The sequence below is a fragment of the Stenella coeruleoalba genome (genome assembly GCF_951394435.1).
Source record: "Stenella coeruleoalba genome assembly, chromosome: 4".
NCBI classification, from domain to species: domain Eukaryota; kingdom Metazoa; phylum Chordata; class Mammalia; order Artiodactyla; family Delphinidae; genus Stenella; species Stenella coeruleoalba.
The window spans coordinates 19,504,116-19,529,738 of NC_137149.1; the positions used below are offsets into that span (position 1 = coordinate 19,504,116).

Sequence of the window (25,623 nt, forward strand, 5' to 3'; positions counted from 1 at the left end):
AGGAGACAATAATCAAGGAGACAGAATCAAGGAGAGGGAAAAAAAAGTGTATAGATTTATGGGCAGACTAGCAATATTGCAAAAGGTCAGGCTGAAGTGGTCAGGAATGGTTTCAGAAAGGTTCTCAGAAGACAACATTTCAGAATGAACGGAACCTTGCAGGTCTTCTAGTTATTACCAAGTGAAGCCTTACCCTCTGTTTCCAGAGGTGTAATGTAAGCTGGGCCACAGAAGGTAGGAAGGATTTGAATTGGCAGAGGGCAAGAATAAGAGTATGCCCAGGGATAGAAACAAAAGGAACATCCCAGAGGCAGGTGTAGCAGGAACAAGAAACCAGAACAACTTGTATGGGCAGCATGTAGCTCTCATAACAGACCTTTCCCCTGAGCCTCCTACCTGCTGACTAGTGGGGAGAAAAGTTGACCAAATGTTCAATCTGCGGTTTAAATTAATTTTTAAACTTCTGTTTTGTTTTTTGCTTGCTAAACAGACATTCATTCTCATTCAGCAAGTGAATTAAGCAATCAGTAAATTAAGCAATTAAGTTAATTAAGCAATTAAGCAATTATGTGGGTTAATAAGAAGGGAATCCTTGACCTGCATTATCGCAGGGATCTAGTCAACTAGAACAGTGTCTCCCTGTGCTGCGAGCCGGTGTATAAGGGACCTTTGCTTACTGATTCCTCTCTGCAATCTCCATAAGGGGTTGGAGTCTCTTTCTGGTCCGCATGTCCACCCCCGGTTCAGGGCACTGTGGAGGGATGCTGTGAGGCCAATTTCACTCATCTTAGTTTGATAATATAAAGTAAGTTTCCTTTTTAAGAAATACTGTCTCACTTGGATAAAATTGCTCAGGCTCTTGGAAAGCTGCTGGTTCCCCTGCTCTTCTCTGTAGCATTTGGGCATTGGGGGAGGGGAACTTACGTGTCCCCTGGAGGGAGGAAAGGGTGCTATTCTCTGACTCTTGTGGTCTCTGGGCAGTCTTCATTGTCTGCTGGGTGCTGCTTGTCAGTGGCAGTAACTTGATCTTGGCTGACGTGACTTTGTCACCCAGATGTGCTCGCTGGCATATGTGGTTTCAGCTCAGCTCCTGGGGGCTACAAAGCTGGGTGCCTGCAACATCCTCTATCCAGCTCACAGCTGGTCATCCTTAGTCTGGGTGCAGGCTCCCTGGCTCTCATTGCAGGGTCCACACTACATGGAAGCTGAGGGTGGCTTGAGAAAGCCCAGACCATTCCCTACTTAACCAGGCAGGACTGTTCCAGACCTCCAAATCAAACAAGCAGGGCAAGAATCCCCCTACCCTCAGTAGTTCCTCACCTTACTAAATCCACATCTTGACTTTTACTTCCTTTCTGCTATTTCTTTCTTCTCCCAGGACAGTAAGCACCATTGCTTTGGTGTCAAAAGTGGGAGAATTATCTTGTCTGTGTGACGAGAGCACTCAGCGATCAGGTTCTTTTGGAATTAATTAGAGAAATAAAGGAACTAAGCAAATTCTTCCTCAAGACAATTTCCCTTTTCCCAAATTCTGCTTACAAAACCCCATTTTTCTTGCAAAAAAAAAAAAAACCACTAAAAATTCCTTGATCTCTCTATGTGCACTCCTCCTCTAAAATTTATTTCCCCCTAAACTCATGCAACTCTATACTGCATCCCTCCCACACCCCAAGGCTGAAGCAAGATGTCCCTGAATTAACCAGGGTCAAGATCTGGTATTTGGAAAGGCAAAATCGAAAAGCACCTTGCTAATTTTTCAAAAAAATATCCTTGATGGTATAGGATATTTTATACCTGTACCCTTTACAGTACAGAAATAAGCAGAATAATATGTTTATAAGACAGTGAAGAATGAATCTGAAGCGCAGGGAGGAGAAGGTTGGTTAGGGATGGGGGGGCAGGCTGTCAGCATCCCTGAAAATCAGCTGGAGGACCTAGTTGGTTTTGGTTTTGGTTTTGGTTTGGTTTTAAGAGAAGTGTGGGGCTTCCCTGGTGGCGCAGTGGTTGAGAGTCCGCCTGCTGATGCAGGGGACACGGGTTTGTGCCCCGGTCCGGGAAGATCCCACATGCCACGGAGCGGCTGGGCCCGTGAGCCATGGCCACTGAGCCTGCGCGTCCGGAGCCTGTGCTCCGCAACGGGAGAGGCCACAACAGTGAGAGGCTCGCGTACCGCAAAAAAAAAAAGAGAGAGAAGTGTGACAGTAAAAGCCGAATTTAAGAAGTGCAAGGTGCTGGGGATGTCTGTGGGGATACAAAGAGGAAATCAGGAGCAGCACGAAATGCCAGGAAGCATAGGAGTCAGACAGACCCTAGGCTGAATCCCAGTTCTGCATTTTACTCTGTGTATTACCTTGGGCAATTTCCTTTGAGCTCAGTTTTCTTATTTATGGAACAGAAAATAATACCTGCTTCCTAGCAATGTTACGAGAATTAAATATGAGAGTGCATGAGAAACAGACACATATACCAGGACCTCAGTAAAGTTTCGTTGCCTTCCCTTGTGCCATCTCTGCCGGAGAGCTGTCCTAATAACGCAGCCACGACGAGGTAAAGATCTGGAGGATAGCGTTGGCAATGAGAATTGGAAGGAAAGGTCAGGCACAGGCAACATTCCAAAGGAGAAGCTTCAGAACTTCGTGACTGACAGGATCAAGACAGTGAGTCACAGATGACCTTGCAATTGCTAAGCCTGAATATCTAACCTGAGATGCAAATGTTAGGAGGGGAGCTGGTTTAAGGGAGAACGTGAGTTGGGGCATTTTAGAATGACCAGAGGACAGATAGTTGTACATGTGGGAGCTGAAGCCAAGGGAGAGGATAGGGCCCAGGAAGAGATTTGAATACTCAGTTGAATAGATATTTATTGAGTATCTACTCCCTGTGGGGCATTGGGTAATGACAAATAAAGCATGACCTTACCATCCAGGAATGTGGGCAGGGGTGGCCTATATGAGGAGGTATTTATTAATACTCTGCTTTTCAGAAAAGAATTTAGATAACCATAAAATAGGTTTAAGACACATGGAACACAGGATAACTGATTTAAAATCTATGTCAGAAATGATTTAGGAGAAGGAGAAAGACTGTGCCAGAAACCTGGGTTAGGATACTGATGGTAATTGAGCATTTTTAGATCTAAGCTAAATTCCTGGGTACCCTGGGCCACAAAAAAAGACAAGGGTATACAGTTCATATTATTAGATCAAGGGAAGCAAATTCATCTGGAGAGACAGGCTTCTTGATACACAATTCTAGGATGATTTTAGCACTTGAATCCTCATAAAAGGTACAATAGATACTATAATGGAAAACCTCTTTAACCCTTTAAAGGCAGTTTGGAAGGAAACATAGTAACCCTTTAAAAATATCAATCCTTGGTAAAAGAAAGAGCATGACCTTAAATGGTCACTGGTGAAGGCATTTTACAGGCTTCTCATTTACTGTGATTCAGGTGAATAGCGTCCTGAAGATCAAATTTTAAGTGGTAATAAAGGGTAGGGAACCTAAGTGAATGTAAGGCTGCTTGTCTCTTAGCCTGCGCTGCTCAAACATGTTATTCCAACTTTGCTTTTGGCAGGGCCAGTGTGACAAGTGTTTACAGGCCTCTGAGCCTGGGGTCATTGATCCAGGATATCGCCGTTTTTATACTGGAGGTTTGCAACCTTCAGTGTGTGCGGGAATTGCAAAGGATGCTCATTTAAAATATATATTCCAGGGCCCCACCCCTGAGAGTGATTTAGTGCATCTAGAATGGGGCCCAGAAATCTCAATTTTAACAGGTATTCCAAGTGATCTTGAGGCAGGTGGGCCTCAAGTCACACTGTTAGAAGTCAGATGAGTGGACGGCAAAGTTACGAAAACTGAGGAGCATTGCTTATATTTTTGCCTCTGAATAGAATGGAGCAAAGGATTGCCTTTGGGTGCACAAAAATATTTCTCGGGAAGAACTTTTTATCCGCTTAAGTGTTTGGACAAGTACTAGGAATCCAAAGTTTGTTTCATAAAGCACGAAAACATTTTCTTTTGCCTTAAGATGTATGGTCAGTGTCTTACTCAGCTTGGGCTGTCACGCCTAAGTACCACAGACTGGATGGCTTAAACAACAGAAACATATTTTCTCACAGTTCTGGAAGCCAGAAGTCTGAGGTCATGGTACCAGTATGGTCAGGTTCTGGTGAGTGCTCTCTTCCTGGATTGCAGACGGCTGCCATCTCACTGTGTCCTCACAGGGAGGGGGTGGTGGGAGGGTAGGGAGAGCAAGCTCTCTGTTTTCTCCTCTTACAAGGGCACTGATTCCACCATGAGGGCTCTACACTCATAACCTTATCTAACCCTGATTACCTCCCAAAGTCCTCACCTCCACATACCATATTGGAGATTAGGGCTTCAACATACGGATTTGTGGTGGTACAGAGTGCAGTCCATAGCAATCAGATATTACCAGCCATCCATATCAGCCATGAAGGAGCTTGCACACTGTGCTTGTAGGGCAACTGATTTAGGTCAGTGGTTCTCCAATGCTTCTACTATCCAATGCACCCTTGCAGTGCTGAATGAGTTGACCCACTGGGTGAGGATCTAAAGGTAAGAAAATGTCTGGCAAAGTGATTTTAGTGTTAGCATTACTAAGGTTAGGCATCCTCTCCCATTCACCCTCACTCTTTCCTTATTTCTCATGCCAGAGGAGATGCATTGTCAAGACCAGCCAAGATTGAGGCCATGCTAATGCATTGTGGATGAACTGATTGTGTGACTCATACCATTTTATCAGTCCAGATTCATGAAGCTTATCTTAATACTGTAAGGAAAGTTAAAAAAAAAAAAAGGACATTTCTTATGTGGATTCACCATGAAGACAAGTAGCACTAAGTCAGTACTTTTATTTTGAAATAGCAGTATAACTTGTTCTAACTGAAAAATCTTACTTCACACTTAACTCAGTGTTAGAATCTTTTAAAGACAAAATCAAAAGGGCTCATGTCACTTGTGTTGTATAGTACTAAAACCCCACATTTCAGCTCAAATACACAAAACGTAGGTATAGGTTCCAAAAGAAGAAGAGATACTAAGAAAAAAAACTTTAAAATACTAAGAAATGCAAAGAAAAAATTTATGAAAGAATCACTTTCTGGTATTTTCAGATCACTCTCTTTTGGGAGAAAAGGTAGGGTTTTTATGAGTTATTTTCTTTGTAGGTAGCAATCATTAGATAAAAAGCCCTATTCCATTAAGATGTGACACTTGAATAATGAGTTTATTTCCCCAAAGATTACCCGTCTGAGATAGACTGGAATTCTGCAGACTTACATATTCTGCATACATATTCTGTAGTCGTAAATAATGTCAATATATTATCAATGGTAAGCACAAAATTCATCATTTATACAATATGGAAGTTCTAGCCATTTGAAGAGTACCGGGTTTTAGCTTAATAGTAATATTTAATCTAATGAAGTCAGTACTACTAATGTAATAAGTATGTCAATTTATTACAATGACAGTATTTTTAAGATTTTTAAAAAGACCCTTGTCATAGAGTTTGATCTTGAAACAAAGGTCTCTTCTATGCAGTTCAGTGAATGCTATTTCCCAGTTCTTGTCCACCTAAAAAATCATCATTCTACAAACAAAGACACACACACACAACACAAAAAAACACACAAAAAACACACGCCCCCAACCAGCCTTGCACCTCCTTGTTTCCCACACACACACACCACACACTTTACACACCTCACTCTGCACACTCTTCTACACACCACACCTACTAATAATAGTCAAACACGTGGCATTTATTTAGCTTCAGAAAGAGTATAGTGTAATGGTTATGTATAATGCAGTATGTACCTAGATTTAAAAAAATTTGTCAACTAAGGGATTAAGATTTTTTAAAATTCAAACAAATTTTATTTTTAATAAAAATATTCAAACTCTGGTTAAAACTATTCAAAATGTGTAAAAGCTGTAAGTGAAAAGTAAGAATCTCCCTTCCCCTGTGCTCCTCAGTTCCACTCCCCAGAGCCCCAGGTATAAATACAATGAAAGGCTTCTTGTATTGCTTTCTAGAAATTCCTACACATAGATACATGTGTGTGTACATATGTGTATATATAAGTATATTCATATAAATGTGTGTGTATATATAAATACTATATTTAATTTTTTAAAGTTGATCACCTGACACTAGTTGAGTCGTTAGAATGGGGGGCCAGTCACAGCACCCTCTGCCCTTGGACAAGTTTACAAGCTTGTCGGGGGATTTCTTTGGTTTCCTTACCTCTGTAGGTTTGCCTGGCCACATTTCCTTGGTCTCTATCTGGGAAACCTCTGCCAGTGGCTTCAGTGCTCCTTTCTTAATTTGGGGCCCACAGAACTGAGAACTGAGTGGACACTGCTACCCGCCTCTGAGTTCACCTGCTAGAGATGCTCCCTAATGCCCACCTCCAGGTGCCCTGCGGAGGACAGTGCCTCTCTAGTTAGTTTTCAACCCCTGACTATGTGAATGCTATTTTGTCAATGGTCGTTGCTTTATTCATAAAGTAATACTAGTGATTTTTAAACCATAAATCATACCATATCCTTTTAGTTCAAAGAGGTAACTATATAATATTGGTAATTAAACAACTCATTACAAAGACACAGTTATTTTCAAAAAAATAAATCTAGATTGATATTCTCATTTTATAATTGCTAAATCTTGTCTGTGTTACTGAAAAAAAATGAATCTTGTAAGTTTTTTGGAGGGGTGTGGGAGTGGAGTGGGATACCCTTAAGAGAAAAAAAATAGCAAATCTAAGATCCTGAAAGATAATACTTGGCCTAAATACTGGGCTTTGTGTGTGTGTGTGTCAATGATTTTATTTAGTTAAAAATATGCAGTGACTTGAGAGGATTGTTCTGGCCTAATTCTTGAAAATTTTAATTTCTTTAGCCTTCAAGCCTAGTGCTTTGGTGCCAGGTACCTGCTCGCCCCTATTTTCAAGGCTTTTAAGAGCAGTAGTAAGGTTATTTCCACAAGGTATGATGAGTCCCATCTTTGCCAGGGTCTCAAGGGAGACGCGGGGTGTCTGGAAATCGTTTATATTATTATTCCTTGTGAATGTCATTTTCTATGGAACAGGAACTCTTGTTCTGAAGGGCTTCCGGCCCCTCTCTGGGTTCTAGCACCCCGTGTTAGGTACAGGTGTAAATTTCAGGCGGGTGTCAGCAACGGACCTGGCTGTCCTGGGGCCACAGATGTGCGCGGTGGCTGCTGTGTACTCCAGAAATGGCCCGACATCTGGGAGGAAGCAATATGCCCTAATATTATACATCTGGGTTTTTTTTCTTTTTCTTCTTCTTCTTGCTGTTGCTGATTAGGTCAATGGAGGAAAGCCCTTCCCTGAGGCGCAAGACAGTGATGCGCGAGAAGGGCCGGCGCCAGGCTGTCCGGGGTCCGGCCTTCATGTTCAACGATCGGGGCACCAGCCTCACCGCCGAGGAGGAGCGCTTCCTCGACGCCGCCGAGTACGGTAACATCCCTGTGGTGCGCAAGATGCTGGAGGAATCCAGGACGCTGAACGTCAACTGCGTGGACTACATGGGCCAGAACGCGCTGCAGCTGGCGGTGGGCAATGAGCACCTGGAGGTGACTGAGCTGCTGCTCAAGAAGGAGAACCTGGCGCGCATCGGCGACGCCCTGCTGCTCGCCATCAGCAAGGGCTACGTGCGCATCGTGGAGGCCATCCTCAACCACCCGGGTTTCGCGGCCAGCAAGCGCCTCACCCTGAGCCCCTGTGAGCAGGAGCTGCAGGACGACGACTTCTACGCCTACGACGAGGACGGCACGCGCTTCTCCCCCGACATCACCCCCATCATCCTGGCGGCGCACTGCCAGAAGTACGAGGTGGTGCACATGCTGCTGATGAAGGGCGCCAGGATCGAGCGGCCGCACGACTATTTCTGCAAGTGCGGGGACTGCACGGAGAAGCAGAGGCACGACTCCTTCAGCCACTCGCGCTCGAGGATCAATGCCTACAAGGGGCTGGCCAGCCCAGCGTATCTGTCCTTGTCCAGCGAGGACCCCGTGCTCACCGCCCTGGAGCTCAGCAACGAGCTGGCCAAGCTGGCCAACATAGAGAAGGAGTTCAAGGTAAGCTGTGCGCTCCACCCCGGCTGCCCTGCGCGCTCTTCCGCTTCCAGGCTGCCACCAGGCACCTTCCGTAGTTTGCTCCCGAATCAGTCTCGCCCAGCGGATTTAAAACCACGAGGGACTGGGAGCGTCGTTCAGAAACGACCTGATGATTTTCCTTTCTCACCACGGAGCTGTGATAAATTCGCTCTGAGGATGGGTATATACTAGATCAGAGAGCTGTAATTACGGTGCTGCTCTGTGTTCTGGATAAGCGTTAAGTAGTACACAAGACTTCTCTTTTGTTGAAGGAGGGATGTGGTGTGATCGTCTCCCTTCCAAATTCTTCCTCTTTTGTAGTTGATTGTATGGTGGCACCCAATATAGAAAATATAGAAATAGTATTAGTTTTGCATGCACTGTTTATTGGCCCAAACATTTGTATATCACTTTTTAAAAAAATTTATTGTATTTAAATTTATCTTATTTTTGGCTGCATTGGGTCTTTGTTGCCACGCGTGGGCTTTTCTCTAGTTGCGGCAAGCGGGGGCTACTCTTCGCTGTGGTGTACGGGCTTCTCATTGCGGTGGCTTCTCTTATTGTGGAGCACGGGCTCTAGGCGCACGGGCTCCAGTAGTTGTGGCACACGGGCTTAGTTGCTTCGCGGCATGTGGGATCTTCCCGGACCAGGGCTCGAACCCGTGCCCCCTGCATTGGCAGGCGGATTCTTAACCACTGCGCCACCAGGGAAGCCCTTTGTGTGTCTCTTTAGACTGAAAGTCAAAAGGCTAATATAAAATTTTAAATGAATGACTAAAGTCATTTTATTTGTGACAAAAACGGCTGTACCTGAAATCCACAAGTGAAATCCACAGTATTCAAAATGGTGAGCCTTAGACATGAGGTCAACCCAGAAATAATAAGGACAGCAGAGTGATTTGCTTTAATAGATTTTTTTGTTTTTTTATGAGTGAACTTTTTTTCTGGACATCATCTCCAGTCAAGCAGAATTACTTATTTTTATAAAACCTATACATTAATAGTGGAACATTTTTTAAATTTAATTGTTACAGTCTGCCGTGCATTTTGGATGGTTCTACCTATTAAATCTGGGGCAAAAGGAGATTTCGTAGATCGGGTCCAAGTCAGACTGTTTTTCAGCAGGTTCTTGCCTCCCGTTATCCACCTAAGAGGATGATTCTAGGCATAGATTCCTTGAATTATTTTCTGTATGCTGAGTTAATCTTTTTAATTTAGTGTTGTGGTATCAGATCACAGAAAAAGTGATGATTCTGCTTTTCAGATATTATTGCAGCTTTTCACACTTAGGTGTGAGCTACACAAATGTGACTAGCAATATAATTCAAGGTAAGTAGTTGAAAGAAAATGGTAGGAAAATTTTGTGGGGGGGGTTTCCCTTTTGTATGCGCCACATTCCCTCTACATCCATCAACACACATCTTGTCCTTCTGGAGATCTGGCCTTAGTATAATTTTATTTGTTATTCCATTACATACTTTTCTAATATAAAAGCTACACATATTTATTGTAAAATTTTTGGAAAATGTGGGAAAATAAAAAGAAGAAAATAAATCTCACTGATATCTACTCCCGTTGAAAAGATTCATTATGTGGTATTTGAAAAGATTTATTTCCTTGTACCTAAAATGAATTATTTTTTGACAGAACTCATGTAGAGCAAATTTAAAACTTCAAATTCTGTTTGAAGAGAATAGAAAAGCATTCAGTCTAAATGTCACTTTATTTCAACAAAGTAATAAAAAATATAATTCTAAATTTGTTAATTCACTATTCCAAGTTTCACTCAAACGTTGTTTTTAAGCATTTTGCTTGATATATACTGAAAGTCTGTAGAAGAGATTCTACAAAAGGGAATGTTCTAGATTATGTTTTTTTATTAGATATTTATTGGAGTATAATTGCTTCACAATACTTTGTTAGTTTCTGTTGCACAACAAAGTGAATCAGCCATATGCATACACGTGTCCCCATGTCCCCTCCCTCTTGAGCCTCCCTCCCATCCTCCCTATCCCACCCCTCTAGGTGGTCGCAAAGCACCAAGCCGATCTCCCTATGCTATGCTGCTGCTTCCCACCAGCCAACTATTTTACATTCGGTAGTGTATATATGTTGATGCCACTCTCACTTCGCCCCAGCTTCGCCCTCCTACCTCATGTCATCAAGTCCATTCTCTATGTCTACCTCTTTATTCCTGCCCTGCAACTAGGTTCATCAGTACCTTTTTTTTTTTTTTTTTAGATTCCATATATATGCATTAGCATACGGTATTTGTTTTTCTCTTTCTGACTTACTTCACTCTGTATGACAGACTCTAGGTCTGTCCACCTTACTACAAATAACTCAGTTTCGTTTCTTTTTATGGCTGAGTAATATTCCATTGTATATATGTGCCACATCTTCTTTATCCATGCATCTGTCGATGGACATTTAGGTTGGTTCCATGTCCTGGCTATTGTAAATAGTGCTGCAGTGAACATTGTGGTGCGTGTCTCTTTTTGAATTACGGTTTTCTCAGCGTATATGCCCAGTCGTGGGATTGCTGGGTCATATGGTAGTTCTATTTTTAGTTTTTTAAGGACCCTCCCTACTGTTTTCCATAGTGGTTGTATCAATTCACATTCCCACCAACAGTGTAGGAGGATTCCCTTTTTACCACACCCTCTCCAGCATTTATAATGTGTAGACTTCTTGATGATGGCCATTCTGACCGGTGTGAGGTGATACCTCATTGTAGTTTTGATTTGCATTTCTCTCATAATTAGTGATGTTGAGCATCTTTTCATGTGTCTCTTGGACATCTGTATGTCTTCCTTGGTGAAATGTCTATGTAGGTCTTCTGCCCTTTTTTTTTTTTTTAAAGAAGATGTTGGGGGTAGGAGTTTAGTAACTTATTTATTATTTATTTTTGCTGTGTTTGGTCTTCGTTTCTGTGCGAGGGCTTTCTCTAGTTGTGGCAAGCGGGAGCCACTCTTCATCACGGTGCACAGGCCTCTCACTGTCGCGACCTCTCTTGTTGTGGAGCACAGGCTCCAGACGCGCAGGCTCAGTAGCTGTGGCTCATGGGCCTAGTTGCTCCTCGGCATGTGGGATCCTCCCAGACCAGGGCTCGAACCCATGTCCCCTGCATTAGCAGGCAGATTCTCAACCACTGCGCCACCAGGGAAGCCCTCTTCTGCCCATTTTTTAACTGGATTGTTTGGTTTTTTTTTATATTGAGCTCCATGAGCTGTTTGTGTATTTTGGAGATTAATCCTTTGTCTGTTGTTTCATTTGCAAATATTTTCTCTCATTCTGAGGGTTGTCCTTTTGTCTTGTTTATGGTTTCCTTTGCTGTGCAAAAGCTTTTAAGTTTCATTGGGTCCCATTTGTTTATTTTCGTTTTTATTTCTGTTACTCTAGGAGGTGGATCAAAAAAGATCTTGCTGTGGTTTATGTCAAAAAGTGTTTTTCCTGTGTTTTCCGCTAAAAGTTTTATAGTGTCTGGTCTTACATTTAAGTCTTTAATCCATTTGGAGTTTATTTTTGTGTATGGTGTTAGGTAGTGTTCTAATTTCATTCTTTTACATGTAGCTGTCCAGTTTTCCCAGCACCACTTATTGAAGAGGCTCTCTTTCCTCCATGTATGTTCTTGCCTCCTTTGTTGTAAATTAGGTGCCCATATGTGCGTGGGTTTATCTCTGGGCTTTCTATCCTGTACCATTGATCTATATTTCTGTTTCTGTGCCAGTACCACACTGTCTTGATTACTGTAGCTTTGTGGTTAGATTATGTTTTAATAATTTCCGAAAGATGGTGACGTATGCAATTCTGTCCAGAGAAGTAGTCTCAGGGAAGCAATGTTAAGAAAATTTATTCATAGTTTTCCCCTTGAAGCCAGCTAAACCCATATTGATAATGCTTGGAATCTCCTTTACCCTGACATAAAGAGTCACCTTTGATAACCTTTCAAAGGTGGGAAACTATTATAAGTGAAGAGGCAAAAAGAGGAGAAAACACAGCTGAGTTTAAGAGGGCATCCATAAAGCTGCCATATATCTAAGGGTATGCAAAAATCATCTAAATCTCACACTTCCTTTTTCTGAATTATATGGAAAGCAGTCGTGTAGCATAACCATCTCTGAGCCAAAATACAGACACTTCTTTGGAAGTTACAGTCTCTAAGGACTACAGGTCTCTCTCCCCTGACTAAATGTTCCTTTTCTTTCCCATTCTCACTACTCCTTGTTATTCTTTTATTATCTGCCTTCCTTTCACCTCTTTGCCTTCTCATCCCACACTCATGTCCACCCGTCAGGGCTTTCGACAGACAGAGAAAATAGTGCTTTCACAGCACTGACCCAGAGACTCGGAGCTCTGAAAGGGCAGGAAGTGAAGCTTATTTCTGTGGCAGGGTCACTTAATTTACCCTATTCCATGGTGTTCACTATATTCTTTCCATAGAGGCTTTGAGCTCAAAGTACTGGCCTTGAAATGGAAAAAAAAAAAAAAAGACAACGTGTTCCCTAGTGAAAAACACTTGTTTTTTTTTTCCGTTTCAGACACCTATGACTATTTTATCTTATCAATGGCCTGTAAGATCCAGTATCTCATCCCTCAAACTGCCATCACTTAGATGCTTCACGGAAGGTTCTCAGCCACCGTGCAGTTTTCAAAGTTCCTTTAAGAGTGCAGGAGGCATGGTGCCGAAAACATGTGAAGGTCATTACCCCAAGGGTTGAACATTCTAGGATATAGATATAGATAGATTAATGGAGGACAGCTTGGTGACAGGTTATTAAAGAAGTATTTTCGATGTGCAAATGCTATCTGAAGCTATTTTGAGAAACAGAATATTGGACAGGATGGATTCCATGTCTAATCCTTCAAATGTCAGTGGCAAGGAAGCTGGTCATTTATTAAGCTGAAATTTACTAATTTCCTAATTCTGAATCAATGATGCACTTTTTTTGCAAAAAAAAAAAAAAGCCATTTTTTTTTCTCCATGCCTCAAATTTCCCCTCTTTAAAGCAGAAAAACAATTTCAACTTATATCACAGTAGGACTGTAAGGAAGAGGAAAATGAATGTAATCCAAAAGCAAGATAGCATTTTATAGCAGGAAAATACTCTAGGAATCATCTGACTATACACACCTCTCATTTTACAAATGAGAAAACAAAGACTGTAGCCTAGGTCCCATCTGCTAAGCCTAGATTTGGGTGCCTTGAGTCCCAGTCCTCGCTATTCTATGTAACATGCTGTACCTGGTAACACTGAAGCAGTTCTATAGTATTTGATGTGTACCAAGCACACTCAAAGCGTTTAATCCTCATAGTAGCAATATTAGATAGGCTTATTCTCATCAGAGAGGCTAAGTAACTTCTATAAGATCACATAGTGGTAGAAGCAGTAAGTGGTAGAAGCAGTGTTTGAACCTAGGAAGTCTGGTTTCAGATTTATCCTTTTAATCACTACACTATCCTGCCTCTTTTATTATTAGGGAAAGGATCTGACGGGACCACGCCTGCTTAGAGTTGAATTTCAATTTTCCTGTTAAGGATAAAAAGGGGTTAGAATGACGATTAAAGCATACACATTAAAAACCTGCTGAAACCTGTAGACAGGTTGTGATGAGGCGCGAGCTTCGTTGTTCTTCCTCTGGCTTGAGCAGTTCTTCCAGGTTTTGAGTTCCTGCTCTGGGCTGCAGATCCATCTGGTAACTTTGTGGAAGGCCATGGTAATGGAAAAGCGGCACAGTGAAGATGATCAAGCAAAACTAAATTAAGACAGCATCATTAGAAAATTCAGAGCAGATAAACGGTCTGAGTTGTGAAGCAACATGAGACAGGACCTCATGGTAGAACGGACAGAGTCAGCTCATGATGCAATTCAGACTTTAGATAGTTCCTTTTGCAGCTGAGGAAAGGCCGTCTTTAGTGGTGCTCTCCATCTTTCCCTGAGAGCTCTGCATATATTGGCAAATGGTATCCCACAACCCCAGTAGAAGAAATCGCTATTACCTCCAGCTCTGATTATTTTCTGTACTTGGATAGCAGACTTCTTCCAGCAGGAAATGTTTAAATTGTTATGAAAACAGTGTTGTCCTTGCAACTTGGTTACCTGTTTTTTGCTTCTTGACTGTTCTTTTAGTGGATATGAAAAGGCCACAAAGCTTTCCTTAAGATCGGATAATTTTACAGATTATAATTTTTTAAAATAATGAGTTATTATTCAGGTATTACTGCAAAATTGGTTCCTATGTCTTCTTCAAGAATAGAAAATAGTCTCTTTTATTTCTGATCGATGGAGGATTGGCCATCCTGTGTTGCACCAAATCTTACAGAACAGTCTGAACTGACGAGTAACATGAGGAAATTTCATCTAAAAAATTGTATTAAAAGGGGAGCTTTATATGGAAACAGACATGGATAACACTTCTTCTGGATGCTATAATAAAATATTTCATTAGTCTTTCAGGAATGGAAGGCAGATGGATATTTAACTGACACTCTGCATAGAAACCAGAGACTGAACATTTTATTAATTTTATCAGTTGCATGGTACCAACTTGAATGGAAACCAAAGATTGAAGTTTTTATTCATTTTATCTGTTCCCTTATGAGGGGAAAAGGATTAACTGCAACTGTTCTTTATCTGGATTTCTGATATCTGAAATGGAAACTATTCTAGTCTGTGTAGCCTTTAAACAGTCTCTCCTCTTCTTGTTTATTTTAGTTGGTGACATGATTTTTGCCCATCAAATCAAGTTAATTAATCATTTAAGGGGAAAAAAATTGAAATTCTTTATACATCATTTTTAAAGTATGATTTTTGGAAGCCCAGAAATTCTGCTGTGCTAAATGTTACTCAGTTATTAGACATATACAGTATCTCAGGACATGTTGGAATGAGGGATTCTATTTTCCTCAAGTGCACCAAATTAGATTATCATCTGATTAATTTTCTTAATGGGCTAAAATTTTAGTGAAAGCCATAGAAGTGGGGCTGGGGGTTGCAAAAGTAAGGCCCTTTCCCGAAGAGATGGCCATTGACACCTAGACCGGAATCAATGGGCTAGAAATAGGGCTCCATTCAATAGGTACAGGGAATGCTGACACCTGACTTCCTCATACTAGTCCATGGCACTATATAAATATGCTAGTGAAATTAAAGATTCACAGATTATTTTTAGCAAGGTGTTAGTTCCAGTAGCCTGAAAGTTTTTCTCTCAGGTATTGATATTCTGCAACCCTTGAGAATTCAGTTACATATAATCAGACATTTCTCTCTCTCTAGAAGCTCTGCAGGACATTATAATGTGCCCTTCAGACAAACAAGAAAAAATACCCTCCATGTTGGTACCTATCCTTCTCTTTGCCTTCACTATGAACCATCATTCTCAAACATAAATGTGTGTCAGGAATACCTGGAGAGTGTGTTAACACAGATTGCGGGCCCTCAACTCGGTTTCTACTCAGGACACCTGGGGTGGGACCTGAGCATTTACACTTCTAACACATGTCCAGGTGCTACTGAGGCTGCTGGTCCGAGGACTACAATTTGAGAAGCACTGTCTCCAAAGAGGCAATGGATAGTAAATCAGGCAGGTTATTTTCATACATAGTCAATCTTCTATGCCAAAATGCCACTTAATTTAAAGAACTTTCATCATAGAAATGGTTTTGTTTGAGCTTCAAGAAAACTATGGTTCATCTGTACAAGAAAGATTCTTTTGATTCTTTAGTCTTTCAGCATTAGCATTTAGCCAACATTTCTTAATATAAATCAATCACTGACATGCACACCATTTTCACAACTGTCTCCTATGGTTGTACAGGTTGTGGAAGGTACTGGCTACGGGGGTAGGTGGGAGCAAATCCAGCCGGTATCGAACTGAACAAAACTTGCATCCAGGGCCTCCCTGGAGTCGCAGTGGTTGAAAGTCCGCCTGCCGATGCAGGGAACACGGGTTCGTGCCCCGGTCCGGGAAGATCCCATATGCCGCGGAGTGGCTGGGCCCGTGAGCCATGGCCGCTGAGCCTGCGCGTCCGGAGCCCGTGCTCCGCAGCGGGAGAGGCCACAACAGTGAGAGGCCCGCGTACAGCAAAAAAAAAAACCCAAACAAACAAAAAAACTTGCACCCACCTGGGGGCTGCAACTTCCTACCCAGAGGTAGGGAGACTTTTTTCTAATTCACAAAACCCCTAAACACTTTCCATTGAATTAAAGCACATTCTCTGCATTAAACTCTAAACCTCTTGGTCTTAGAATGACTATCGCAAGCTCTCCATGCAATGCAAAGACTTCGTAGTGGGTGTGCTGGATCTTTGCCGAGACTCGGAAGAGGTAGAAGCCATTCTGAACGGAGATCTGGAATCAGCAGAGCCTCTGGAGATGCACAGGCATAAAGCTTCACTGAGTCGTGTCAAACTTGCCATTAAGTATGAAGTCAAAAAGGTGAGTGGCCTACTTTCATCCAGCTCCATATTAGAATAAACATGTAATATCAACTATGCCATAATCCCAGGAAAGATTTTAAAATAATAGCAGTAATAGATGTTATTGATAAGAAGATTTATTTCACTTCATGAAAGAGATTAAATGAAGTATCATGGTAAAGTTGTGAGTCAAGTATCTAGCTCCGATCCTTTCCACTTTTTATCCATTTTTGGACCTTGGATAAGTCATAAAACTTCTTTAAATTTCTTTTTCCTCATATAAAAGGAGAATAATACCTCTTATCTGTCTCAGGGTCTTGGTGGGATTTCAGTGGATTAAGATATGCAAAAGAGCTTTGTAAACTGCTCATTAAAATGCATTTAATGATAATAAAATCTGTTACTTGTAAACATTTCTGTAAGGCACTGTTACTTACATTCGCATGTTAATCTTGCAGTAAGCCTTTGTTATTATCCATTTCACCTATAAAATAAATGTTCGATGATGAGATTTCTATTCTATAAGGAAACTGAGGTTCACCAAGCTTAAAAGACGTGCCTCAGATCACACAGCTATGGAATTTTATGCAGTTGCCAAAAAAAAAAAAATTATGATTACTTTTTAACTCTGGTTACTGCAGATAGAACAGTTATGTATTATGTGTTTGCTACTTGTATGGGCCTTTGAAATAATTCATGTAAATTGTAGTTAGGACGTTTCACTTATAATAAAAATCTCAGTTATCCAGAATCTAATCGCTTATACATATTTTATACAACTTAAATTTTTGCTCTTTAAATCACGAAGAAGTAAGCTGTTGTCGGGAATAGATCTGGTTTCATGAACTGGTCAATCTATGGAATCTTCTGTCCTTCCTGCAGTGTGACATGGTGCATAAGAGGGCAGGCCCTGGAGCCAACTTGCAAGGGTTCAAGTCCTGACTTGTCTTCTGTGTGTGACAGGGCAAGTCACTTGATCAGTCTAAACCTCATTCTGCTCGTTGGTAGTGGGGACAACTACTGTTTTGGTTGTTTTAAGGATTACATGAGCTAATGCAAGTAAAGTAATTAGCACAGGCATAGTACATGGTGATTGCTCAATAAGTGTTAGCTAATCACATTTCTGCATTTGAAAATTCATTCTCAGAATGATGGCTCTTAAACAAGTTCAGCTCTTAGTCATCAACGACATTTCATGTTTATTGTGCTGGTTCTGGTTCTTAGTGGTAGACCATAGCCAATTTAAACAGAAAATAATTCAGTAAAGGATATTAGGAGGCTCACAGAATCATTAGGAGAGGTGGAGAAACAAGCTTATCTAAGCTGTGCTTGCAGAAAGCTTGCCCAGAACCAGGCCCAGAACTGACCTGGTAAGGGAGTTTCTGTGGCCCAAACAGAACAATTCTGCCTCTGCTGCAGATGGCCAGCTCCCCACCAACAGAAAGGATGTGCTGAGTGCTGAGTGCTGCCTGTTATAAAAAGCCTCTTCCAAATCAGAGGTGTGCACATATGCCTCTGACCCGTGGAACCTAGGCCAAAATTTGCACCCTGGTAGCAAATGAGGATGGGGGAATCTCTCTCTCTCTCTCTCTCTCTCTCTCTCTCTCTCTCTCTCTCTGTGTGTGTGTGTTTCTATGTGTGTACACACACACATACACAGTTCTACCACAATGTAGAAAACTTCCACATTATAGTGTTCACAAGATTATAGCCAGCCATTAATGACAGATCTCCCCTCTACTTTATAAGGTAGTGAAATGTGAAGATTCTCAATAAATGCTGAGGTAAAATAACTTTTCAAGGAAGTGTCAGTTACAAGGTAAATGAATTGGATTAACTGCCCTCCTCTCAGAGTATTCTTGCTAGTTGAAGTTTTGCTGTATTGGAAGAAAAAGATAGTTTTGCATAAGATTGATATTAAACTGTTTTTAGAAAACTGTCTGGACATTTATTCACAGATCTTGCAATAGGCATCTCTCCTCTTTAGCACCTGAGAGGAGAGAATTGATTTCAGTTGTCACTGGTTCTTTATTATTGCTTTGAAAGTGTCGTATTAGCAGAGACAGCTCATCTACAGATGTGCTTCTGTTAACCAAACTGTCTTGCAGAGTGAATGTCTTCTTGCATGTTGATTTTAAATAAATTGATGTGTAGGTTACAATGTATGAAGTGTCAATTAATAATAAATTTGCTATCCGTCAACTATCAGGAAACAGCAACAACAAAAATGTATTCGGAACTGAAAGGAGATTTATGACTTTGCAGGTATTTCTGGTTTTGTCTGTTTTATGCTATAAAAGGAATATTAGTTAAAATATTTGATTTGGAATCTTCACCCAATAACTGTATATAAGAACTTTATTCTGGAATGCCTCCCCCAAAAGCCCTAGTTCCTCTTTCTTTCTCTCCAAGGCTTCCTTCATTCTTCACTCAATACTCACCCATCTCCATCTAGCAAGGATCAAAAATACCCCCACCCACTTCTGCTGCTTCCTTTTTCCATCATCTCATTTCTAGTCCCCAAGTAAAATAACCTCTTGGGTTATAATGATTCATGAACCCTACCCACTGTGACACTGAAGTAGCCCATAGCTATATGCATGGCATTGGGATTTCAAAATACTTTATATGTTATGGAATTCCCCCCCTAATAATATAATAAACTTGTATATGTTCAAATCAACCCATAATTCCACCAAGGAAGCCAATTTGATTAATGTTAATTTGTTTAGGTCCCATAAGAAACTCAGGATGTCTCTTCTGCCATCTGCCCAAGACCTACCCCCAACTCTGATTCTGAGTCTGTTGGGTTCTTTCTGGGCTCAGGTCTTCCCTAGGAATAACCATGAGTTCACCTTAGGCCTTAGAGGCTCAATGACAGTTAATGAAGAAAATGAAAATATAAAAGATCTGAATAGGAGAGGTCTGAACATGAATTTAATGTTTATGTGGGAAAGGATTTTTTAATATAAAAGCAGTAGAAGATATAAAAAACAAAAATATAAATTGTTTGACCACATGCAACTTAAAACCTCTGTACATCAGAAAGATCATAAACAAAAAAGGTGAAGGGCAAACTGGGAACCTTTTTTTACCATAAGTTACAGAGGATTGATATTCTTAATATCCAAAGTACACAAACAAATTTATAGGGAAAATTTTCAGAGCCCTGTAGAAAAATAAGCAAAAGGCTTGGATAGGTAATTCACAGAAAAGAAAATTCAAATGGCTAACAAACATATTTTAAAATTTCAAACCCTCTAGTAATAAAAGAAATGCATGCTAACATACAGATACCATCTCCTCTCACTCAAATTATTAAAGAATAAAAAATTACAATTCTCAGTGCTGTTGGTGAAATGAGCAATCATACACTACTAGTGGGGAACAAACAATAATGTATCTTCTATCAGGGAGTGGATGTTGAAGCTTATTCATCCCAGATTCACTTCTGAGGGGTCTTTAAGGTAAATAATAAAACTGGAAAGATAGTAAATGTTATTACCGTTTGTAGAGTTACCCACATTATTCTACAAAAGAGAATGGAATAGAGTGGAGGGTGAAATTTGGTTTTTTGAAAATAAGTACAAGAAAATTAAATTTTAGGCAAACCATTCATTATTTTCCAATTAGAATAATGGACTATTTGCCCTCCAAAAAGTCCTGAGCTCTATTTATGACTGTACCTCTATCTTCTCTGACTTGAGGATAAATATCAATCCACTCCCCCCATAGAAGTAACGGGAGTCCTACCTATCTCAAGTGAGCTTTCTCTATTGTAAGAAAGCCCCTGACAGAGATAAAAGATACTAGCACTGGATGGATCATCAAATCTGGAAAACCGAGCTCTTGAGAAAGAGGAAATCCTTTCCTGAGTTCTTCCTCCTTGCTCTATTTCCTCCAGAGAGAGATTAGGTTTAACCGTAGAAAGATCATCTAGAAATGAGACATGCAGCAATATAGACACATAAAATTATCCACTGTGTAGGCAGAAAGTGTGAAAAGAAAGCCCAGAAAGTGAGCAGTACAATGAAAGAGTGGTAAATCCACTGCAGAGACTTTGGCGTGCATGTGGCAGCCGGCACGGGAAGGGGTCCTGCACTGTAGGGCTTCTGCCATGTTTGTGCTCAGGCACCTGAAAGGTAACAGTCGGTTAGGTCTTGGTAACAGCACTTTGCACTCAGTGGGTTTGAAATCCAGAAAACGTGTACAATGTAAGTTTTCAGGGGTTTTAAAAAATATTTTTTTTTATTGAAGTAGAGTTGATTTACAAAGTTGTGCCAGTTTCTGCTGTGCAGCACAGTGGAGTTTTCAGTTTATATTTCACAATTCAAAGAACTTTAAAAAGAAGATGACTGATCTAGTTTTTATTCACAAGAATATTTTCTTTTAAATATTGTAAACTGTGGCTCCAGCAATGTCATTAAAAACAAAAACAGAGTGTTCCTACCATGTTTTTGTACAACAGTATTCCCATGAAGATAGTTCTTGGAAAAGCTAATCTGATAAAAAGACAGTGTAATTTTTTTAGGTTGAAATTTATCAGCTGCCCTGATTGGTGGTTCAGTTTACAATCTGTCAGTCATTTGGTAGGGAATAGAGTTTGTTCTCTATGCTCCAGTCGTTTTGTTCCATTGAAAGACTGAGATTTTCTTGTGTGTCAAGCATTTTCCCTTTATATCAGAAAACCTCAAATAAGGGTATTATTTCTGTAATGGTTTCAATTTGTTGGTCCACTGAAGTTAAGAAACAGCATACAAATTTTATCCAGCTGGCCGTGACTGGTGTGGCAGCATAAGGACATTTTTTAGGAGGTAAATCAGTTTTAAGAGATAAAGGTTACTGCCCTATTTTGAAGTCATTGAAAAGAGCAAAACTCAGCTCCTAGAAGGATTAGCTCTTTTGCCCTCACTTGCTACTATTATACTGGTTTTATTTTCTTTTTTAAAATGTTCCTTGTGTACTTGTATTAGGATTTTAAATCATTGGAGGAAAATATCTATTTGTGTTTGCTTTCCGTGGATTAAATGCCATATGGTGCCGTATTGTGATCTCAGTTAAGAAGAGGGTAGAATTAATGGTATAGGAGATATACCTGTTAGGTTGAATCTTAAAGTGTAACAAGTGAAGTGCAAACACCATGATTTTGGCTGGTATTTAACATATGTTAAGTGTCTGCACTGTATTGTACAAGTCACACCAGGTCAAAGATTGATCATTGCATAATGCCATATGGAAAGGATTGATTTCCACCAAGTCTTTGAGGGCCTTGTAAACTTTATACAGTATAATTAATCCCATAAAGCATTTAAAGATTCAAATTTAAAGATTAGCTCAAGGAGGAAGAGCAAGAAGATGGAGCCATACTACATTACTATTTCTGTACTCAAGAGTTTAAAACCTGAGAAAGGCTGGACAACCACAAAAGGGAAGTTTGTCCATCAATTTCACAGGGACACGTGTCCAAGTGTCTCTTAACTTCATGCGGATTTTCTGTTTTACAGAAACCCTTGGCCTATAAACAAGTGCGTGTTGGCTTCCCAAGTGGTAATCTGACCTGATGACAGTGTATGCTCTACCTGTAGGTTTCTCTGAATGCAACATTCCCATTCCTAAGCTGAGCCTACCTGGAGTCACAGGACTGCCTTTTAGTTACATCTCTCCAACTTCCCACAAATGCAGATCCTCCAAACACCAAGACATTTGGACCAACTTTCAAATTAAGAGTATTTTAAATGCTGATTATTTATCTTGGCAAGCATATGGAATCCAAGTCTCCATTATAATAACTTCTTCACATTTATGCAGAGCTTACTGTGTGCTCTAGAACAGGGACCACTTATCACTTACTGCAATACTGATGTTCCCGTTTTGGTTTTCTTGTACCAAATACCTTCCTGGCGTGTAGGAGGGGCTTATGACATTTTGAAGAATGAATGAATGAATGAGACAGACATTTAAGAACCGTAGAACGGGGACTTCTCCGGTGGTGCAGTGGATAAGAATCCGCCTGCCAATGTGGGGGACACAGGTTGGATCCCTGGTCCGGGAGGATCCCACACGCCGCGGAGCAACTAAGCCTGTGTGCCACAACTACTGAGCCGGTGCTCTAGAGCCCGTGAGCCACAACTACTGAGCCTGCGTGCTGCAACTACTGAAGCCTGCATGCCTAGAGCCCGAGCATCACAACAGAGTAGCCCCTGCTAGCTGCAACTAGAGAAAGCCTGCACGCAGCAATGAAGACCCAATGCAGCCAAAATTAAATAAAATTAAATCTTAAAAAAAAAAAAAAAAGAAGAAGAACCGTAGAGGGGATGAAGATTCTTAACACAAAAGGAGGGGTGAAGCAGAAAGATATTGATCCAATAGAGTACAGGGGCACAAGTGGAAGTTTGGAGAAATTCTCAGTAAGACTCCTAGGAAATTGTTACATAGACCCCAGGAAGCCTTCAACCTTGATTTTATTTCATCATGAGTTCAAATAATGACTGCATTGATCTTGAAATACTGTTTTCAAAAATCAGAACTTTGGAAGAGTGACAGAATCTTGAATTTGGAAAGAAGATCTAATGTATACTTAGCCACTAGCAATGACCCATGAGCCTCAGGACCTGGGATTTTTATAACTAAATTAAAAGGAACTTACAAGATAAAATATGTTTTTTCACATTGAACTCATCGAGCAAGAAAAAAATAGCATCTTCCTTTTAGTACTTTCAATCTCCCAAATCCTGCTGTTCATTTCCTTTGTATTATTGGGAAAAAATTCAGTTAAGTATTTCAAACCTGATATTTGTAAACTCATCCTCACCACCTCTGTCAATGGATTGTCAAGTTTTCCTTCTGCACAGTGGTGGCAGCTGTCATAGCAAAGTCAGTGGACTTCCCAGAGGGCGGGTGCACACTGGGGAAAAGAGTGAGAATTTGAGGAAAATTGTGCCTCTACTGCCCAACCTGGGAGATGAGGTTTTACTTTTGCTTTTTCTTTTCTTTTTTTAAAAAAATTAGAACAGCTGATGGTAAACTCTACACCACTAAGTGGAATCCTGTTCATTTCCTTGAAGAAATAAGTAAGCTATTGATAGATAGCCAGGTAACTTGAGGAATTGCCTAGAGTTACTAAGAAGCATTCAGCTCATTAACTAGAACTTGATTAAAGTTGACCCCTTTGCTTAGTGGGAACTGCGGCTGCTTCCTTTGCCTCTCAGAATTTGCAAAAACATTTCATGGGTACTTCCTAGCAGGTTCTTTGTTGTTTATAGCATTTTATAGAAGACAGTTATACCTTGATTTTTGTGTTGCTAAGCACTCTTTTTTAAAAATATGTTGACACTCGTCGCTGATTTGTGAATGACCCTGAATAATTCCCAAGCTTGGGCAAAGTGCAGCTGGCCGTTCAAAGAAAGGCATATCCAGCTGCAGATAGGCACCTTTTGACGTAGGGGCCTTTTCACATGGGCCTGACTACAAATATATTCTGCTACCTTAATGAAGACAGGACCTTAATGAAATCCCAGTCCTTCTATATAGATGTAGGCAGATGACTTAGCAAAATCAGATGGCAATAATAAAATAAAAAAATAATAAAATAAAATAGCAGGGCTAAAATAAGTATAATTTGCTCATGTTTTTCCTGATTAGAGCTGTAATTATAAAAGAATTGATAGAGATAAATGTTTGTGTGTTTGTCACCTGTGATAGAGGAAACAACAAAAAGAGTACAGATTACTAGAATAGGATGGACATGATATTTGATGCCAATTCCTGGAAGCAGAGCAAACGTGGATCAAGCATAACACTTGGAGGTTCACTGAGTTTTTGCAAATCTTTTGCATATTTGCTATGGTAGGGCATACATCCACATGGGACATATCATGTATATATTTTTCATAGATGTATCATTTTAGGAGTTGCTCATGAAACAGTAACATTTCTCTTTTAGCTGTAGTATCCAGTAAACCAAATAACTATTTTCTTTTCCATTTTGAACTGAATGCAAGTAAGCTGACAGACAGCAACATGGGACACGTTTCCGCAAAGGAAAGCGTATGTCACCCAGATTCCAGAGAGGAGTCTGTAAATACAGAGAGAAAGAACTATGATTAAGGACAACGTCAGTTTTACCCTCATGTTTCCGCTTTAGTTCTTGTAATAGTTCTGAAGCAATTTTGAAAAACAAAGGGAAAGTAAAGAATATTACCAGAAACCTTCCAGTGCCTATATCCAGCGCCTAATATCTTTAGGATGCACATGCATTCGGTAGCCCAGCTGTCGACAATGGCATGGTAACCTACTTCTCTTTCTCCCTCTCTCTCTGTTCCGACCAACAGTTTGTGGCTCACCCCAATTGCCAGCAGCAGCTCTTGACAATCTGGTACGAGAACCTCTCAGGCCTGCGGGAACAGACGGTAGCTATCAAGTGTCTGGTGGTTCTGGTCGTGGCCTTGGGCCTTCCGTTCCTTGCCATCGGCTACTGGATTGCACCTTGCAGCAGGGTACCGGCTTTTCCACCTCTGTTTCCTCTGTGGTTGGTGTACCATGTCCTTTGAGGATGAAAAAGGAAAAAGCTTCCTACTTAAGGCTCTTATCAGTTTTACCCTGAATGTTAATTGACTCAAGGATACGAATTCTGCTTTTTAATGACTGGATTAGTTCAAATAAGGGATGAAAAGAATTTGGTACTAGTGGGATAGATCATATTTGCAGGCATATAATACTTAGGCTTTTAAGATTAAATCCCCATGGTAAGCAGGAGGAAAAGCTGCTTAAGTGAAGTAGCAATTGTACCGATTCTATTGCCAGCTTAATAAATAGTCTACCAGGCTGGCCTGTGGAAGAGGAAGAGCCCTACTGCAGTGGTTCCAAGAAACAGTTAACCTGAGAACTGAAAAGGCAGCTCGGTTGAACCTGTCAAAAAGATCTGAGGCTGGGTGTATTAAGCTAGGTTCTGAACAGTGGTATTATCCAAAGTCTTTAAGAAAGCACAAGTCAGGTGCCCCTAGCCCTTTGTTCCTTCAGGAGATTCTAAAAAGTGTTGAATTTGGGTTTGGGGGCT

The 25,623-nt window shown here is 40.7% G+C and overlaps 1 protein-coding gene across 1 annotated transcript in view; it reads left to right on the forward strand.

The window, feature by feature from the left end:
- The window catches only part of TRPC3 (transient receptor potential cation channel subfamily C member 3), a gene marked incomplete at its 5' end in the record, with an annotated part of 80,906 nt that overhangs the window by 12,111 nt on the left and 43,172 nt on the right, over positions 1–25,623 (forward strand). The window contains 3 exons of the mRNA XM_079919072.1: positions 7,360–8,131; positions 16,399–16,587; positions 24,899–25,063. Coding sequence (XP_079775198.1) covers positions 7,360–8,131; positions 16,399–16,587; positions 24,899–25,063 — 1,126 coding nt within the window. The remainder of the gene's footprint in view (positions 1–7,359; positions 8,132–16,398; positions 16,588–24,898; positions 25,064–25,623) is intronic.